This window comes from Saccostrea echinata, unplaced genomic scaffold (genome assembly GCF_033153115.1).
Source record: "Saccostrea echinata isolate AGI-Se365-2 ecotype Australia unplaced genomic scaffold, CSIRO_AGI_Sech_v1 ptg000027l, whole genome shotgun sequence".
NCBI lineage: Eukaryota > Metazoa > Mollusca > Bivalvia > Ostreida > Ostreidae > Saccostrea > Saccostrea echinata.
The window spans coordinates 2,279,360-2,296,159 of NW_026889776.1; the positions used below are offsets into that span (position 1 = coordinate 2,279,360).

At 33.5% G+C, this 16,800-nt stretch overlaps 2 protein-coding genes across 3 annotated transcripts in view; one reads left to right on the top strand and one right to left on the bottom strand.

Annotated features, from left to right (window-relative positions):
• The window catches only part of LOC133193428 (uncharacterized), a 31,002-nt gene that overhangs the window by 5,094 nt on the left and 9,108 nt on the right, over positions 1-16,800 (top strand). Inside the window, exon 8 of the mRNA XM_061329364.1 lies at positions 5,185-5,436. Within this exon, the coding sequence (XP_061185348.1) occupies positions 5,185-5,436 (252 nt within the window). The remainder of the gene's footprint in view (positions 1-5,184; positions 5,437-16,800) is intronic.
• Positions 11,214-16,698, bottom strand: LOC133193426 (leucine-rich repeat neuronal protein 1-like). 2 transcript variants are annotated; one of them, XM_061329362.1, is made up of 2 exons: positions 16,572-16,698; positions 11,214-14,390 (listed from the first exon to the last, which is right to left on the bottom strand). In XM_061329362.1, exon 2 carries the CDS (start codon positions 14,280-14,282, stop codon positions 11,610-11,612), a length of 2,673 nt encoding a protein of 890 aa, XP_061185346.1. In that variant the 5' UTR covers positions 14,283-14,390; positions 16,572-16,698; the 3' UTR covers positions 11,214-11,609. The 2 variants fall into 2 exon arrangements, with proteins under 2 accessions (XP_061185346.1, XP_061185347.1); XM_061329363.1 differs by lacking the exon at positions 16,572-16,698 and adding an exon at positions 16,157-16,266.

Here is a 16,800-nt window from a genome sequence, read left to right on the forward strand (position 1 = left end):
CAGAATTAACAAGCAGTAGTTACATGTAGTTGCAGTTTTAGAATCTAGGAACACTTAAAGCCATGGAGAGTTTTTTTTTTCTTTCAAAGAATTTCACATTTGGGCCAAAAAAAAAATCAAATTTGTGTGGATTAAGTTTGAAAGGGTAGGCTAATTAACAAAATGGATGCTTATAGGGCTGTCACGAGTACCCGAAATAACCGAGAACCGCGGTCCAAGTTGTTCGGTTCGGTTCCGGTTCCATTTTTCCGGATTTCGGTTCGGGTCTGGTTTATATATTAGAGTCTGTTTAATACAAAAAATGGCGTCGAAATCAAAGGAATGATGACGATAACAGTGATAAATAAACATCACAACTGAAATCTACTTCATTCCATGACAAAACACTTGTCACGGAAGTATTAGACAATTATCAAAACGAGCAGGAATGGTCAGGTTGTGGCTAATAGTAGGCCAAGTCACCGATTTCTAGACGTTCGCATGGTTAAGACTTGTCTTCAATGTAAATTTAATGTAACAAATAAAGATTTTTCAAGTTAAATTTATGAAATTAAGGTTTAAAATAGATGTAAATACCCGACCCGAAAAACCCGAAACCGAACGGAAAATTTACAGAACCGACCCGACCCGAAAAATTTTGGAACCGTGACAGCCCTAGATGCTTAGTATGATCGGCTAATTGTATTCGGCGCGTCGGCGCGCTCGCGCAACAGATTTTGTTTATAAAATAAATTATCGCTTATACAATATTGTTAGCATCGGGCTCGATATCATAAATAATCAAAGTACTTAGAAGTACAGAGAGCGGGGCTCATTTACAGAGAAGTGAACAAGTCCGTTTTACATGAAACATACATTGTAATTACAGATGAATAACAACAAGACACTGGAAGAATATGTAACACAAAAATATATTTATGACATATAGTATAAATAAAAAATGTTTAAAAAATAAAATAAAATAAAATGCAGTTTGAATTTACATTGATGCAGCAAGGTCAAACGTTTATACACAGACGGGTCCTCAGCGGGGAGTTTTGCATAAAGGTGTGCATCGGGTCACATGCTCCCCGCATTAGTGTTAGCCTGGTAACACAAACTTATTCTATAGAATGTGAATCTGGCAGACTTGATGAAATTACCTATCGCATCTTTTAAACAAATAATTTATTGAAGAAAAGGGGAGAAAGTATATAATCAATTTTTTTTTTTTTTTTTTTTTTTTTTTTTTTTTTTTTTTTTTAGAGAATTTCTTAGTTAAATTAAATTTGTTTAATTAAGTGTTTGTATTGCTTCAAAGGTGGTTGAGCATATGTACTATATTCTTACTCATATTTAATTTGGCGGTGAGGAAGCGGTATTTCCGGTTGAACACCGTAACATAAACCGGCTATTGCTCTACGAGCAATGCGCTCGGCTAAAAAGAGAAAGTTTCATAGATAGAATTTTGTTTTTGAAGCTTCAACATCACTTGTTTGCACAGGGTCCGTTCGCCTTATTTATATTGCAGAAAGTTGAATAATTAACCAATGGATTTTTTAAATAAATTATATGTACATTGGTACATAAATTGCACACGGGAGACAACAGACGAATGCATGTGGTCACACTATACCGGTAATTTATACCTGTACTAATCAAAGACCCAGCAGACCAACAGAAATTAACATCTCAGTCCTTTAAGTGAACATAACGCAGATTGTATGATCCCCTAAATTACAGTGACATTATTAAGTATAATTAAATCAATTAAGCATGTAAAGAGCATAAATATCAAATTTGAATTACTTCATTAAGATTACGGTTAATAAAAAAAAATGCTGTAGCAACATTTGAAAAAAACACCAAGTAAAATATTTAATAAAATTAATAATAAATGTTGATATTTACTATAGTATATACTGTATATATAATAGGGCGAACGAGATATAGGGCGAACAAGAATAATGGCGAACGGACCCTGCGCGAACGGACTCATGCGAACAGGTAGATAGGGCGAACGAACCTGATACCATTATTTAACTGCCTGTTGTTTCTTTTATTCATGGCCACTAATTAATACACTAGTTTTATCAATTTTCATTGGCATCAATTTTTTTGCAATCAGCGAATGATTCAGTATTTCGTAAACACAGGTCATCATAAAACTTTTTGATATGCTTCTTACTTTAATGACCATCAAATTCTATTTTAATTTTCACTCTGCAAAACAAACAGAAAAAAAAAAAACAAAACAAAACAAAACAAAACAAAACAAAAATTAATGTTTAAGGAATGTTGATGGAACCATTGTAGATGTATTTTATATGATTGGATTTGTAATGAGATAAGTGGTTGAGAAGACTACAATATGGGGAGGCAGGACTTTATGTATCTGTAACTAAAGTTACTCCCCCTGCTCAAATAAAGAACAAGCTAATTTTTAGTAGTAGTAATATTTTAATACGTAACAAGGAATATTTGTCAAACACTGATACCAATGTTTTGCAGCTTATTGCCATGATAATCAAGTCTCTAAAAAGGGGGTTAAACTCTAGAGTCTAGGGTCATTACGTAATACCGGTAAATTTTTGTTATACATAAAGAAAATTTATAAAAACCAAAGCACTAAATATTTTTAAATGCTATACATGTATATAGTTAATGTCTAGGGTCATTACGTAATACCGGTAAATTTTTGTTATACATAAAGGAAATTTATAAAAACCAAAGCACTAAATATTTTTAAATGCTATACATGTATATAGTTAATGTTTGGAGAGAGAGAGAGAGAGAGAAATCGAAAGTATAGGCCAACTCAAAAAATTGGGGTATATTTCGGATTACTCTAGCACAAATTGTGGTAAGGCATGCATGGATCAAATGGGATCCGGATCCCTGGAAAATTCAAATTTATTTGAACTGATATAGTAAAATTACTAAAGCTTTGCCTCGGACCTCTTCCCCTTGCGATTTGAGCCAACACCTCCTAGGGAAAAATTTCTGGATCCACCCAACAAAAAAATACAATCGGGCTCGGGCTGTCAACTTGAATATAACCGATAATGCTTAAATTATAAAGAAAATCGATGTCATTTGAGTGTTTTAATGCAGGGAGAAAATACTTTTGTGATATCGGGTTGAGTTGGACGCGCTGGCGCGCCGACGCGCCGAATACAATTAGCCGTATGATCAATACTTGCTTTCGACTGCCGATATTCGAGGTAAATCAGTACATATATTTAAAAAAAATTAAAATACATTCACATTAATCGTGTTTTATTTAATTTTATCAATAAAAACTGATAATAAATGTAAATTAAAAAGGCAAATTGTGGCAAAAATGTGATGTGCATCTCTTTCCGTTTTCTAAGGTTTTGTTTAGTGCATGGTTGTAATAGAATTTAGCATTTTTGTATGTACCAGCCAAACCAGGGAGGTTGTGTATACTTGTGATAATGTATCTAGTCAGATTAATTTGTTTGAGATTCAATTTATTTGTTTTGTTGATCATTTATTAAAAGGTTAAAATATTAACATATAGTTTATAAGCTCATTGTAGATTATAACATTGAAAGGTTGGTGATTGGTTGAAAGCACATTTGTTGTAAAATGAACCCTCATTCTCATTCATCGAGGTATAAGGGCTGTGTATTGAGCAAAACAATTTGATACGAAACGATACAATATTTTATAATGCGATATCTGATATATTGGATTCTATAATAATTCTATCAAAAAAGTCTTATAAATCATTTAATGCATGAGTTTAATAAAAACTCATTGTTTTAAAACCCATTTCAATGGTCTTGTCTCAGTGTCTCTACAAATTACTTTTTAAATTCAAACTTTTAATGACTGTAAAAACAACATGTTAAAATAAAACTGTCTATGTATATTATAATATTTATCTAATATGTGCTATCTCCTTAATGATTATATTATTGTTGATCAATTTTAATTCAAAATAGTGAAAATATAACCTTTGGTGATTGAAATTCCCAACTTTTTCAAAGAATTATGAGAAAATCTGCCTGTCCGATACATTTTGGAAGGTATTTTTTCGATACGATACATTCTGAAATATCGATACATATCGATATATTGATACAGCCCTACAAGGTATAGTACCGTATTGTTAAAAATACTGTATCGTTTCAAAATTAACGGTATGGTATTGTACTGTTTCATCCTTAACAGTATGCAACCCTATATGAAATAGCCAAAACTGTTTACAGAGTCACAGAATGAACTGTTGCATGGCTGAACTGATCCATTATGACATCATGATTAATTTCCCGTACTTTACAGCTATAATATTGAATTATGTATAAATTGAAGCATTTTCATGGCAATCAATTTGAAATTATCATTTGAAGAGTAATCCTGATACCCATATAAATATATATTCAATTTAATATCATTTGAAAGAAGAGGCCAGGAACACCTTTTCTGAAGGTAATTTGGGAAAAATATAGGCCCCTTTCACTCACTATAGATCTTTGCCTTAAACGTCCAACTTAGAGTGTTATATTCAAACCTTCAAGTCATCATTATGTTGTTTACTAAACAATACATATATACATTAATTTATTAGTGCATGATAATACTAAGAAATATTATAATACCAACTTTTACCAAAGTGTCTATATCATTACTTTGAGAAATTATATAGTGGGTTAGGTAATAAAACACTTATTTCATGACAACTCGGGAAACAGCCAAACTGTTGTCCCTTGATAATGGGAAAGACCTGGGAAACTGTGCCCTTGGCCTTCTGAAAATATGATTTTATGTATGAATAGCACAGGACATTTGACACTCTCCCATCACCCTTATTGTTTCTTTACAAGTAGGTTTATTACGTCATGGCCATGAGACAGTTGAGCATGGTGAACAACTGTGCAGGACTAGTCAATTTCTGTTAAACAAGCCAAATTAGTTATTTGGAAAACAATGTACTTTGAATCCAGAATTCTAATTTTCTAAGACTTTATTTACATGTATTACTTATCCATATTCAAGTTATGTACTTTACCAAGTAGTGCAATAATTATATGATCTGTCTTTCACTCATACCTTAAGGGAGAAAAAAAATTGCATAAATTGTGCACAGTACATATACATATTAGTTAAGAAATGTTTTCTGTATCGTCTTGCTGTAGATGGTTGGATTGAACTGTAACATCTTTTTTTTTTTTACAGCCTGAGCACAATCTGCCAATGTCCCCACCCAGTAATAGCTACATCCAGGCCTCATTATCACCAGGGAATGCCACAGCCTCAACTCAGATCGAAGAAACTCTCCTCAAAGTCAAACCAGTCGCCAAACCATCAGTCATACCCACTCCTATGCGAATTGGGTTTCTGGGACTGGGAATCATGGGACAGGGCATGGTCATGAATTTGCTAAGGTCAGGTCATGAGGTCACAGTTTGGAATCGTACAGCTCTTAAGGTAAGTGTAAAATTGAGTAAGCCTTTTGTCTTTTTATGGCATCAAGGGTTAGTCAAAAGCCAATCTAGGAATGATCTCCAACCGTAATTTACAACCAAAGGTGTCAGTCGAATTAATAAATTCGAGAAATTAGTACATACTTTTAAAAAAACTATCACAATTATAAACGTGAAATTAAAATTGCGCCAAGTATATCTTCAATTATTTTTTTTAAGAAACAGATGCTGTGTTTATCATAATAAAAAAAAGTTGGGACCACAGTATACCAATAGCTGCTGCGGATTAATTTCTAAATTTACATGAATAATCAGTTTTCAAGTTAAAAGGAAATAACTTTACCAGTAAACATGGTTGGCCGGGAAATACCAGTGGTGGGAATTACCACTGGTAAATACCAGTATTTCCCGTCCCGGGAAATACTACAAATTTCTCTAAAGTGGGAAATACTGGGAAATACAAATCTAAAGTTTTTTATTTCATTAGTTCATTCAATCTTATGCAAAATTCAAAAATAAAATAAACATAAAAACAAAAGATGAATAATATGGAATATATCTCAAATTGCAATTGAACATATTTAGAATGTATCACTACTCCAGGTCCCATAGTACCCATATAAGCATTCTGAAACATTTCCCTGGCTGTATAAAACTGAAGTTTTCCAATTTAAGTTTCTTTTCAGTTTTGTAAAATTATTAAATTTATTAATTATAAATCCATGAAAAAAAACCAACTTGTTTTAAACCTTCTATAAACACTGTAGTTATTACAAACAATCATGTTGTTTTAACAAATTGCTCTGGACAGTTTTGTGCTCATGTTTTAAGAGATAATTACCTTGAGTAGAACTGAAAGGCTTCTTTCTTACATGTCTTAGGATTGATATTTATACCATACTCTACATTTAAGAATTTTCTTAGATAAAAAAAACCCAATTGGGATCTTTGAGTTAATTTCATGGACCTTTACTGACTACATCTGACTCAAGCATGAAACAAATGACACTCATGACTGGTAAATAAGTATACTGTGTTATGATTTTATAAAATGAATTACTTGGAAACCAAAATTTTTTAAATCATGGAAAGTGATACCAGGAGATATCTTAGCCAATAAGGTGTACTAAATGTCAATATTAATGAAATATGTAGCTATTTCTTATTTCCCGGTAAATACCAGTAATTCCCGGTAAATACCAGTATTTCCCACCGTCCTGGGAAATACGAGTATTTCCCAGTTTTTTGCCAACCCTGCCAGTAAAGGGTAAAAATCATCAAACTAATTTACTGGGCATACAAGAAGGTTACAAACATTAAATTTTAAAGTTAAATTTTTACCCTTCCAGAATTTACAAGCAATTTTGTCATAAAAATCAATGAATTAACCTCGTTATGCAGTTTCATAATATACTGCTTTCTCCTGATCGCGGCTCATACTTGTAGCATGGCTATTATGCAGTCACTGAAAATGTGTTTAATCTGAAGATACCAAAAAAAAACATGCATAGACATTGTTAAAGTATGATTAAAATAAATCATTCCTAGTTCTTTAACTGGTTGCACAGATACAAGTTCAGTTCAACAATATGCAGGCGTCCATTTTTGTTTATGGTACTTTCGATGGTGTCAGGTCAGTTTGGACCCAGGCCCCTGCCTAATTCAAAAGAACTGTTGAAATTGTTTTCATATTCAGTGCGGTAGAAGCTTTTCAGGCTTTTCATTTTCTTTATTGGTTTCCATTTACTGCAATTGCAACTTCTGTTGGATATGTAAAAATTGCATTTTTGTTTTAAACAGTGATAATAAAGATTTATGTATGATTTTTTCCCTTTTTACACAAGAATCAGCTAATAGACATTCTGTAGGAGGGAGTTCAGTCATTGATACAAGATATACAACCCTTGTCAGGTTTATTATTTATTTTAATTTTATATCAAACTTCATAAGGATGTAACTCTATAAATCATATTTGGTGTAGAAATAATGTAATGGGGGGGGGGGGGGGGGGGGGGGAGAGAACAAGCAACTATTCTGTGTTCATAATTTTAAGTAAGCAAGGAACCTTTCCTATGTAAATAAATGCTAAAATTTTAATATTATATGCTGATATTTACATTTGCAAATGTTTTCTTTTATATAACACTATTAAAAGCAACGTGTATCTTTTATCTGTATAAACATGGGTTCCTCGCGTCATAAACGTTCAACGTAATTTCTCAGTGACGTCATAAAGGATCGACGCGCAATCAATGGATCAAATACGTGCTGTTTAGTTTGAAAAAACAACATTTCACGTGTTAAAGATTATAATCAGGAAAATATAAAATACGAATAAGTAATAAATATAAGTAATAATGGATCGTTTTTAAACATCTATCGGGATATAAATACGGGTTGGTATGAGATCAAATTTACCATAAAGCCCTTCTGGCTTTATGGAATTTGATCTCGTGACCAACCCGTATTTATATCCGATAGATGTTTAAAAATGATACATTATTTCTTAATTAAATCATGATACCTTGGGCTGAAAGTCATTTACCAGTGCAGCAATCCAGTAAATTGGTTTATTTTTATGTTTTTTTTTCCACATCATTTATATAAATAAAAAATTTTGTATAATTGATTTTAGAATCCTAATGTAGTTCAGGCTGTATTTATAGACTGAAGAGAACCTGGTATGTTTATTCCAAACTATAGTACAAGTATTAACTTTCTTAAAAAAGCTTGTCTGACTTGAGCAAATCAATTATTAAAAAGTCAGATCCTGTGTAATCAACATAAATCTGCATCCAGAAATAAATTCCTTTGTTAAGAATCAAAGAAAGTTAAATCCAGTGTCATCAACTACATGTAAAAAAAGGAGACTTGGACTTGAATGTATTCAATAAATAAAGCTGGTATTACAATATCACCACAACAGGCTAAAGGTGTGCCTCAGTGCCATGATGGTTGGGCACCTTGTGTACTTGGTATATTTATAGTAATATTCTGTTTTCATTCATAACTTAGAGAAATTGGCCATAACCTTTTTAAGAAATAATTTGGCTAAAATGTGTAAGCATTGTCTCCCTTTACAATATTAGAAGGATTATGAGTATCCTATAAAACTTATCACAAAGAATCATGATGCCAAGTACCAAATTGTAATTCAAAGCATGGTTAAAAATAAAAAAGAAAACTCACATAGCTACCAAAAATTTCACTGGGAACAAGTCAGAAAATATTGAGCAAATATTTGGCTGCTCATATAAAATCTTGCTTAAAGGCGTATGATTTTCCAAAAGAAATATATGTATTAAGTATGGTCAAAATTTGTCAAAAAAGACATTTTAACAAATTTATAAAGGAATAATAGGCATTTATCACATTAAGAGTTATTTCTCTTATCAGAGTATCAATGAACCTTAAGGTCAAAGATCTAGTAAATGATTTTTAGCTCTACTGGTCAGAGACCAGAAGAGCTTATGCGATAGTAAGGTGTCCGTCGTCCGTCCGTCTGTCTGTCTGTCTGTCTGTCTGTCTGTCTGTCTGTCCGTCTGTCTGTAAACAATTTTTCAAAACGCTACTCCTCCTACAGTTTTGGTCCGATTTCAATATAACTTGGCACACAAGTAGACTACACTAAGATACATAATTTAGTGCATCGGTTTTTGATTTTGATGGACGGTGTTGCCATGGTTACTAAAAATAGAAATTTCTGTGAAATTCCTTTAAAACGCTACTCCTCCTACAGTTTTGGTCCAATTTCAATATAACTTGGCACACAAGTAGACTACACTAAGATACATAATTTAGTGCATCGGTTTTTGATTTTGATGGACGGTGTTGCCATGGTTTCTAAAAATAGAAATTTCTGTGAAATTCCTTTAAAACGCTACTCCTCCTACAGTTTTGGTCCAATTTCAATATAACTTGGCACACAAGTAGACTACACTAAGATACATAATTTAGTGCATCGGTTTTTGATTTTGATGGACGGTGTTGCCATGGTTACTAAAAATAGAAATTTCTGTGAAATTCCTTTAAAACGCTACTCCTCTTACAGTTTTGGTTTGATTTCAATATAACTTGGCACACAAGTAGACTACACTAAGATACATAATTTATTGCATCAATTTTTGATTTCGATGGACGGTGTTGCCATGGTTACTAAAAATAGTAATTTCTGTGAAATTCCTTTAAAACGCTACTTCTCCTACAGTTTTGGTCCGATTTCAATATAACTTGGCTTACAAGTAGACAACACTAAGATACATAATTTAGTGCATTGGTTTTTGATTTTGATGGACGGTGTTGCCATGGTTACTAAAAATAGAAATTTCTGTGAAATTCCTTTATAACGCTACTTCTCCTACAGTTTTGGTCCGATTTCAATATAACTTGGCACACAAGTAGACTACACTAAGATACATAATTTATTGCATCAGTTTTTGAATTCAATGGACGGTGTTGCCATGGTTACTAAAAATAGAAATTTCTGTGAAATTCCTTTAAAACACTACTCCTGCTACAGTTTTAGTCTGCTTCTAATATAATTAGGCATACAAGAAGACTATACTAAGATACATAATTTATTGCATTGGTTTTTGAATTCGATGAACAGTGTTGCCATGGTTACTTAAAATAGAAATTTTTGTGAAATTCCCATTAAACGTTACTCCTCCTACAATTTTGGTCTGATTTCAATCTAATTTGGCACGCAGTTAGAATACACTACGATACATAATATGTACTTCTGTTTTTTTTATTTGGGTGAATGGTGTTGTCATGGTTACTAAAAATAGAAATTTCTGTGAAATACTATCAAAACGCTACACCTCCTACAGTTTACATAATTCTATTCATTGTTGCATGTTGCAATGTTTCAAATCCAAGTGCTACTTTTCTTTTGTTATACAAACAGACCAGTAGAGCTACAGTCTCATCAGAGACTTCTGGTTCAAATTTGAGTAATTAATGATGCTTACTATTGCTTGGTAGAGTAAGGTATTACTGGGCACAATTTTTAGGTAAACATAATGAAAAAACCATATTTTAAACTGTCCAATTCAATGAAAAATGAAGGAAAAAAAGAGGGGTTTTTTTCCATATTAGACAAAAGAAATTTATCCAGATTGTCTACAGTCTCTCAGAAGATGGTAATTAATGTAAACTTGACCTTTAAAATAATATTATCATGATTAAATTGAAAATACTGTGAAATCACTCATTTTTCGCAGGGGTTTAATTTTTGAGACCCATCAATTCATGTCCTCCACAAAAAGTAAAATTCCAAATACACAGCACAATGTTGCAATTCTTCAACCATGAAATCAAATCCCCTAAAAGCAGTATTTTTTCCTGTGGCCACAAAAATTTGACCCCATGAAAATATGTGATTTTACAGTAGGTATATTCAGATTAATTTTGACATAATTTCAAATTGAAATCATGAAAATATTTCATTTTCTACATCATTCAATTATAGCCCTAAAGTATTGGAAAATGTGTACGTTAAAATTAAAGATGAATTCATATTGGATCTAGGATCAAAAAGACAGTCTAAACTCATTTAAGGTCTTGACCTTAATCATTTTAATGGACAAGGTCAAATCTATTAATCTTTCTGAGAAAAGTCAAATCTTACTGAAAAATAACAATAATGAGAATCTTATGGATAAAAGCCAAATTTTACTGACAAGTGCCATTTGAAATACTAAGAAACAACAAAAGGGGTAAATTATAGGAAAATAGGTCTGGATAATACATCCAATTAAAGACAATCAAAAATGTAAATAATCTTGAGTATTTATTGACAAATACTTAATTTTTTTTTATACATATATTTTATTTCTCTGACTACAACAAAAATAGGGTGATTTATGATCCACAAACACTCCAGATCCGACTAGAAGAATTCTTAGTATTTGATTTCATGTGTGAACAGGTGTAATAAAAACAATGGGTTATAATGAATACATATATTTACTCAAATAAGATCTCAGAAATTCAGCTCCAAGTTCAATAGTCAAAAGTTCTGATATATTTTATTTATAGTATATTTTTCTGATAATCAGGAAGATTTTCACATGTGGGCTAATGAGGTGAATGGCAAATAAAATTACGATGATTTTAAAGAAAAAACATATTTTGATACTTTGTAGAGAAAAACACACACATCAGTCATTGACTTTACACTGAACTTTGAGCTAAATCTTGACTTTCTTCATCAATATCAATATCAGCACCAAGTTGAATTGTAACTTGACTGTGATGAAAAGTCTGGCCTGAATCAACTGTGGGCATTATTAATGAGAGTCCTTCACTTGAATTAGTGAGCGACATTGTTATTGAGACACTCTCTCGAGACTCCTCTTCAGCTACAGGCATTGTTATTGAGAGCCCATCTTGAGTATCACTGGCAATGGCATCATGGACAACAAAGCCCCTGTTTTCTGTGTTCATATGCTCATCACTGGGATCAGAACCATGTAAGGTTTCTTGACTAGCATGAGTGGATGTATTGTTTGAACTAGCAGTGACATACTCGCCGGAACTTATTGACCTGGACTCGGGAGTGCAGAGAATATCTTCAGGCTCGAACAACATAGACTCAGTCCTTACACATTCACTGTCAATGATTGTTCGACAATTATCAATGTTCAATGTGTCCAACAGGTTGATCATGTGTTTTTGTTTAAGTTTGTACTTCTTATGCAGTTTACTCAATCGGAGAGACCCATATTCTCGCACCTTTAGTAACTGAGTGTTGTAGGTATCACGTAATTGGTGCAGTTGTTGAGAGCTGTATTCACGGAGTTTACGTTGCTTGATCTGATATTTGTCTCGTATAATGTCCACTCGATGTGTTGTTCCCTCTCTGATGTGAGATGCTCCTTCACGAAATCTGGTCATTTGAGTATTGTAATTTTCGCGAAGTTTAGTCATGCGATTATGATATGTTTCTCGTATCCTTGCAACTTGACCATAGTAGTTGTCACGTAGAGATGAAAGTTTGTTTGTCTTGTATTGGTCGAAATTCTCAAGAAACTGCATTATGGCCTCCCTTCTGCGTTGACTGATGCATTTTCTTGCTGCAGCGGCTATAAACACATAAATTAAGTTGAGCATGAAGAATGAGGCAGAACAACCTAGTCCAACAAATAAACTAAAAACTTTAACTTCCATGAGCACTTGATAATCTAGCCTAAGTAGAATTTGTGATGTGCTTTTGTTCTGGGGTGACTCTACAATGCACTTATAAGGACCTGAATCAATGCGCAAGACATAGTCAATGTATAGGGAGCCATCCTCAAGGACAACAACTCTGTCAGGGTGATCTTCAAGTTCCGAAAAATATTCATTTGTGTAGTGCCAGTAGTGGTTTTCATGAAATGATCCGTTCTGTTGTACATCAGTTATAGATGGATAATTCCACTTGGCCAGTGTATGGGTGTTGTAGAATAAGAGCTGAACATTTCTTGGGGTGATCCAGGTTATTTTAGGTGGAGGATCTCCTTGATAAGGGCAAACTAACCTTGCTGAAGATCCAATGGGAAAATCCACTCTCGAGTGAACATGTTGTAGACTTGTTTCTGGACAATAGAGGCTATCCTGTAGTATTAAAGGGTGGGAGACACTTGATCCATTTAGAGTACATGACAAGTCATTTGAATTAGAAAAAGTGATAGAAGAGTCATTGGCCTTTAGTATTTTACTTATCCATTCGATGTGGCAATCGCAGACCAGTGAGTTGCCAGAGATATCTACAGTAAGGGTGTTTGGCATTGGTGGGAATGCAGGTTCGGCAAGGGTTGATATGTTGTTCTGACTCAGGTTAAGACTCACCAAGCTTTTCATGCCACTGAAAAGTTCCTCAGAGATGTATGATAGGTGTGGGTTATTCTTCAACTCTAAATTCTGTAGATCCTGGAGTCCACTGAAGGCCCTCTTACTCAGATAGTACAAGTGGGGCATATTGCTTAAAGATAATGTATGTAAATGAGGCAAGGAGTGAAAGACAGGGTCTTGAATTGTTGCTATATTGTTTTTATTTAGTGAAAGCACATGTAACCTTGGCAATGATTGTAAACTTTTCTCAGATAGATCACTAATGTTATTTCCATCCAAGTAAAGCTCTTTCAAATTTGGCAATTTGCGGAATGTACAGTTTTCCAGAGAGGCAATATTATTTTCACTGAGATCTATTATTTCTAGCTGACTAGAATTAATCGACATTTTAATATCGAAACACCTTTTAAATGAGTTTCTTTCAAGGTAGACTTTCTTTAGCTTTGAGAGACTTTCCAGTGAGAGTTGGCTGTTCCAAGGTGCTGAAGTGTTACTCAAATCAAGTATCTGTAAGTCTGTTAAATATTCAAAAACTTGGTTGGAAACATTTTGCAAAGGATTGTTGCTTACATTCAAGTAAGTTAAGTTGGATAAATGAAAGAGACTGGCATCGAGACCCTGTATGCTATTTCCTGAGATATCTAGCCAAGTTAATACAGAATTGTGAAAGTCTGGACAATCTGTTAATTTGTTGCCATGTAAGTTTAGCTCTAGCAGATTTGGCAGGGAAGTGAAGCCACTGATCGTGTCCATGATGTCATTGTCACTAACATCCAGCACTTGTAGACTTGGTAGAAGGGGTAGCCTTCCAAGGTCAGTGAGGCTGTTTCCTTTGAGAAGTAGAACCGAGACATTTTGTGGTAGATATGGTGGTACTGTTAATAATCCCCTGTTAGAACAGTTCACTGTTACATGATATTTATAATCACAGTCACATCTGGTCGGACAGATCTGTTGGCTGCTACTTTGGAAAATGGCAATAGTGAGCAAAATAAGGAGTTTACCTGTTACCATCCTTGGTAGACACCTTAGAGAAGGTGGTGGGTTAAATTTTCATACTCGGGAGAGCAGAAAATTAATTTTCTACGATCCCTTTGGAGTGATCAATCTCATGATTCAAATCTGAAAAATACAAAAAAATGTTATCAATTACAAAGTGCAGATAAAAGTAATACAAAAACATCTGTTTTCATGAATCTGTTTTTAAAGAAAATTTGTCTGACTAGAACAAAAGAGTGATGTTTCTGGCTCTGATAGGCTATAAATGCTTGCTAACCACAGGAAATGGACAGTGTAAAATCCTTATTGTCTGCTTGCTTATTTGTTGGAAAACTGTGTTTTTGTGTACCATCTTGTATAGTATAGCACTCCCAGTGTACATTGATCAGCCAATTATCAGTACAATATTGACTGACAACTAAATAAATAGTAAGTTATACACAAGTTCACAGTTGGACATTCTGATAAGTGTCTGTCAACAACAAAATATCAAAAGAAAAACATATTTTGTGTTAATGAGATAATATTGTGTTAGAAAGGCTAAATACCATGGAGACAAAACTAACTTAGCAATACAGTAATTTTGAAACACAAGAAAATCCCTTTGTGTAAGTGGGAATTATCGGATGAACTGGGGGCACCTTCCGAGGTTGCTTTGTTGGATAGAAGCAAACAAAGGGAGGAAGTTCATCACAAAGTGAAATTTAACCTTGGATAAACATTGTGTTCATCTCTGACTGTCACTTACTGATAGAGACACACTTATCAGAGGCTCATGTTAATGACCTGTTTATAGAACTATAAACTGATATACATCGCAGTAAGCACACTGGTCTTATACTTGAAATATTTACAACAATGGTCTTCATCCTACAGATGCAAGTTCTCATAAAAGTTTTAATCTTTGCGAGAACTGTCCATAAAATTTTGATGTGGTTTGAGAGCAACTGTTGACCTTTTGCCACTCATAACCATCAAGAGGATTTGGTTGACATTCACCATGGCTAATGATGTTATCTGCCTGGTCAGTGATGTCAGCCATACACTAGTTTCTCTATGATGAATTTTTAAGTAGACAGACAGCCACCATTGTTTATTATATAAGCTCATCATGATTAGGGCTGGGACGATATATCGAGATATCGATAATATCGATTCAATGTGAGGATGATACGCATATCGATACGTATGAAGAAATATCGACATATCGCCCAAAAAATTCTGACTTATGTTTTTCTTTGTTTACTTAACATTTTGGGTTTAATATATAAAATAAATATGCTTAATATAAATATAAATATGAAATACATAATAATTAAGACCACTTGTGCAAAATAATTAAGTTTTACAACAGATATGCAACTTCTTTGAATAAATTATTCTTATTTGTGAAGAAATGTTTTGTTCATTTCAATATAAAAAAAGAATTTATAACCAATTAAACATATCGTGATACATATCGTATCGTGGCTCAAATATCGGGATACGTATCGATATAGAAAAAGTTGTATCGTCCCAGCCCTAATCATGATCTGGGAATTTTTTCCATTTTGCCTGCTTCAATTATATATGAGGATGCTTTGCTCATAAACTAATACTATTGACAGAAAATCAATACTCTTGTTTGGATAAGTTGAAGCTTCAGAAACAATTCTCCTTGCAATATCAAGATCTTCACTTAGCAGTGATTTACAAGGTTTTGTGTAAAATAAGCATTCTAAAGAGTTGTGGTAATTAAGTTTTTTTCCTTTGTACCTATAATGGTCTTTGAGCTCTCTCCATAGTCAATTGTTTGAACATATGGTTTCCATGAAGAGCTGCAAGGTTGTACAGGGCTTGCTCATTAACAACTTGCCTTGAGGAAAACAGTGAGAAATACCTATACTTACTGTTTTTTACGAGGTCCTTGTAGATTTTAATCCTGGCCATAAATACCATAGGCGATTCAGACAGTGCATTGTTTATAGAGTAGATAAAATGAATATACATCACCTCTCCAAGTTCACATGACCTTAGAACATCATTGAAATGATATGAAATCAGGCTAGCTTGTCAAGTCAGACAGGCTGTTGAATATTCATTTATTTCTCCTGAACAATGCTTTAATGATTTCCTTACCTTTTGTATAGAGTAATTTTGTCCATACAGTAAGAATCCAGTGTGTGTGATATACTCTCACATTTCATTTCCTGGTGAACCAGAGTAAACATATGTCTAACTTGCATTACCAATAGTAAAATTGTTACTGACTATTAATGACTGTTGACTTAATGCTGTAGGGAAGCAAACAGTACCTATACTTACAAATGAACTTAATGAAGGACTCCTAGTTTACTCCTTATTGATTTATAGCAGCCATCTCTCCATAGAACATCGACCTTGCACTTGCATGATGTCAGCTGCTGATGGGAAGTGGATGAGTCCACTTAGCTCTGAGGGGAGGTACAGGATTGTGTTCAGTGACCTGTGTTTTGTACCTTCTAATGACAGATTATAGCCCCGGGAGGACATTCTTTTTTTAGCTGACAAAATC

What these genes read in the sequence shown, in the direction of transcription:
- LOC133193426 (XM_061329362.1), bottom strand. Translation starts at nt 14,282, where the DNA reads ATGGTAACAGGTAAACTCCTTATTTTGCTCACTATTGCCATTTTCCAA.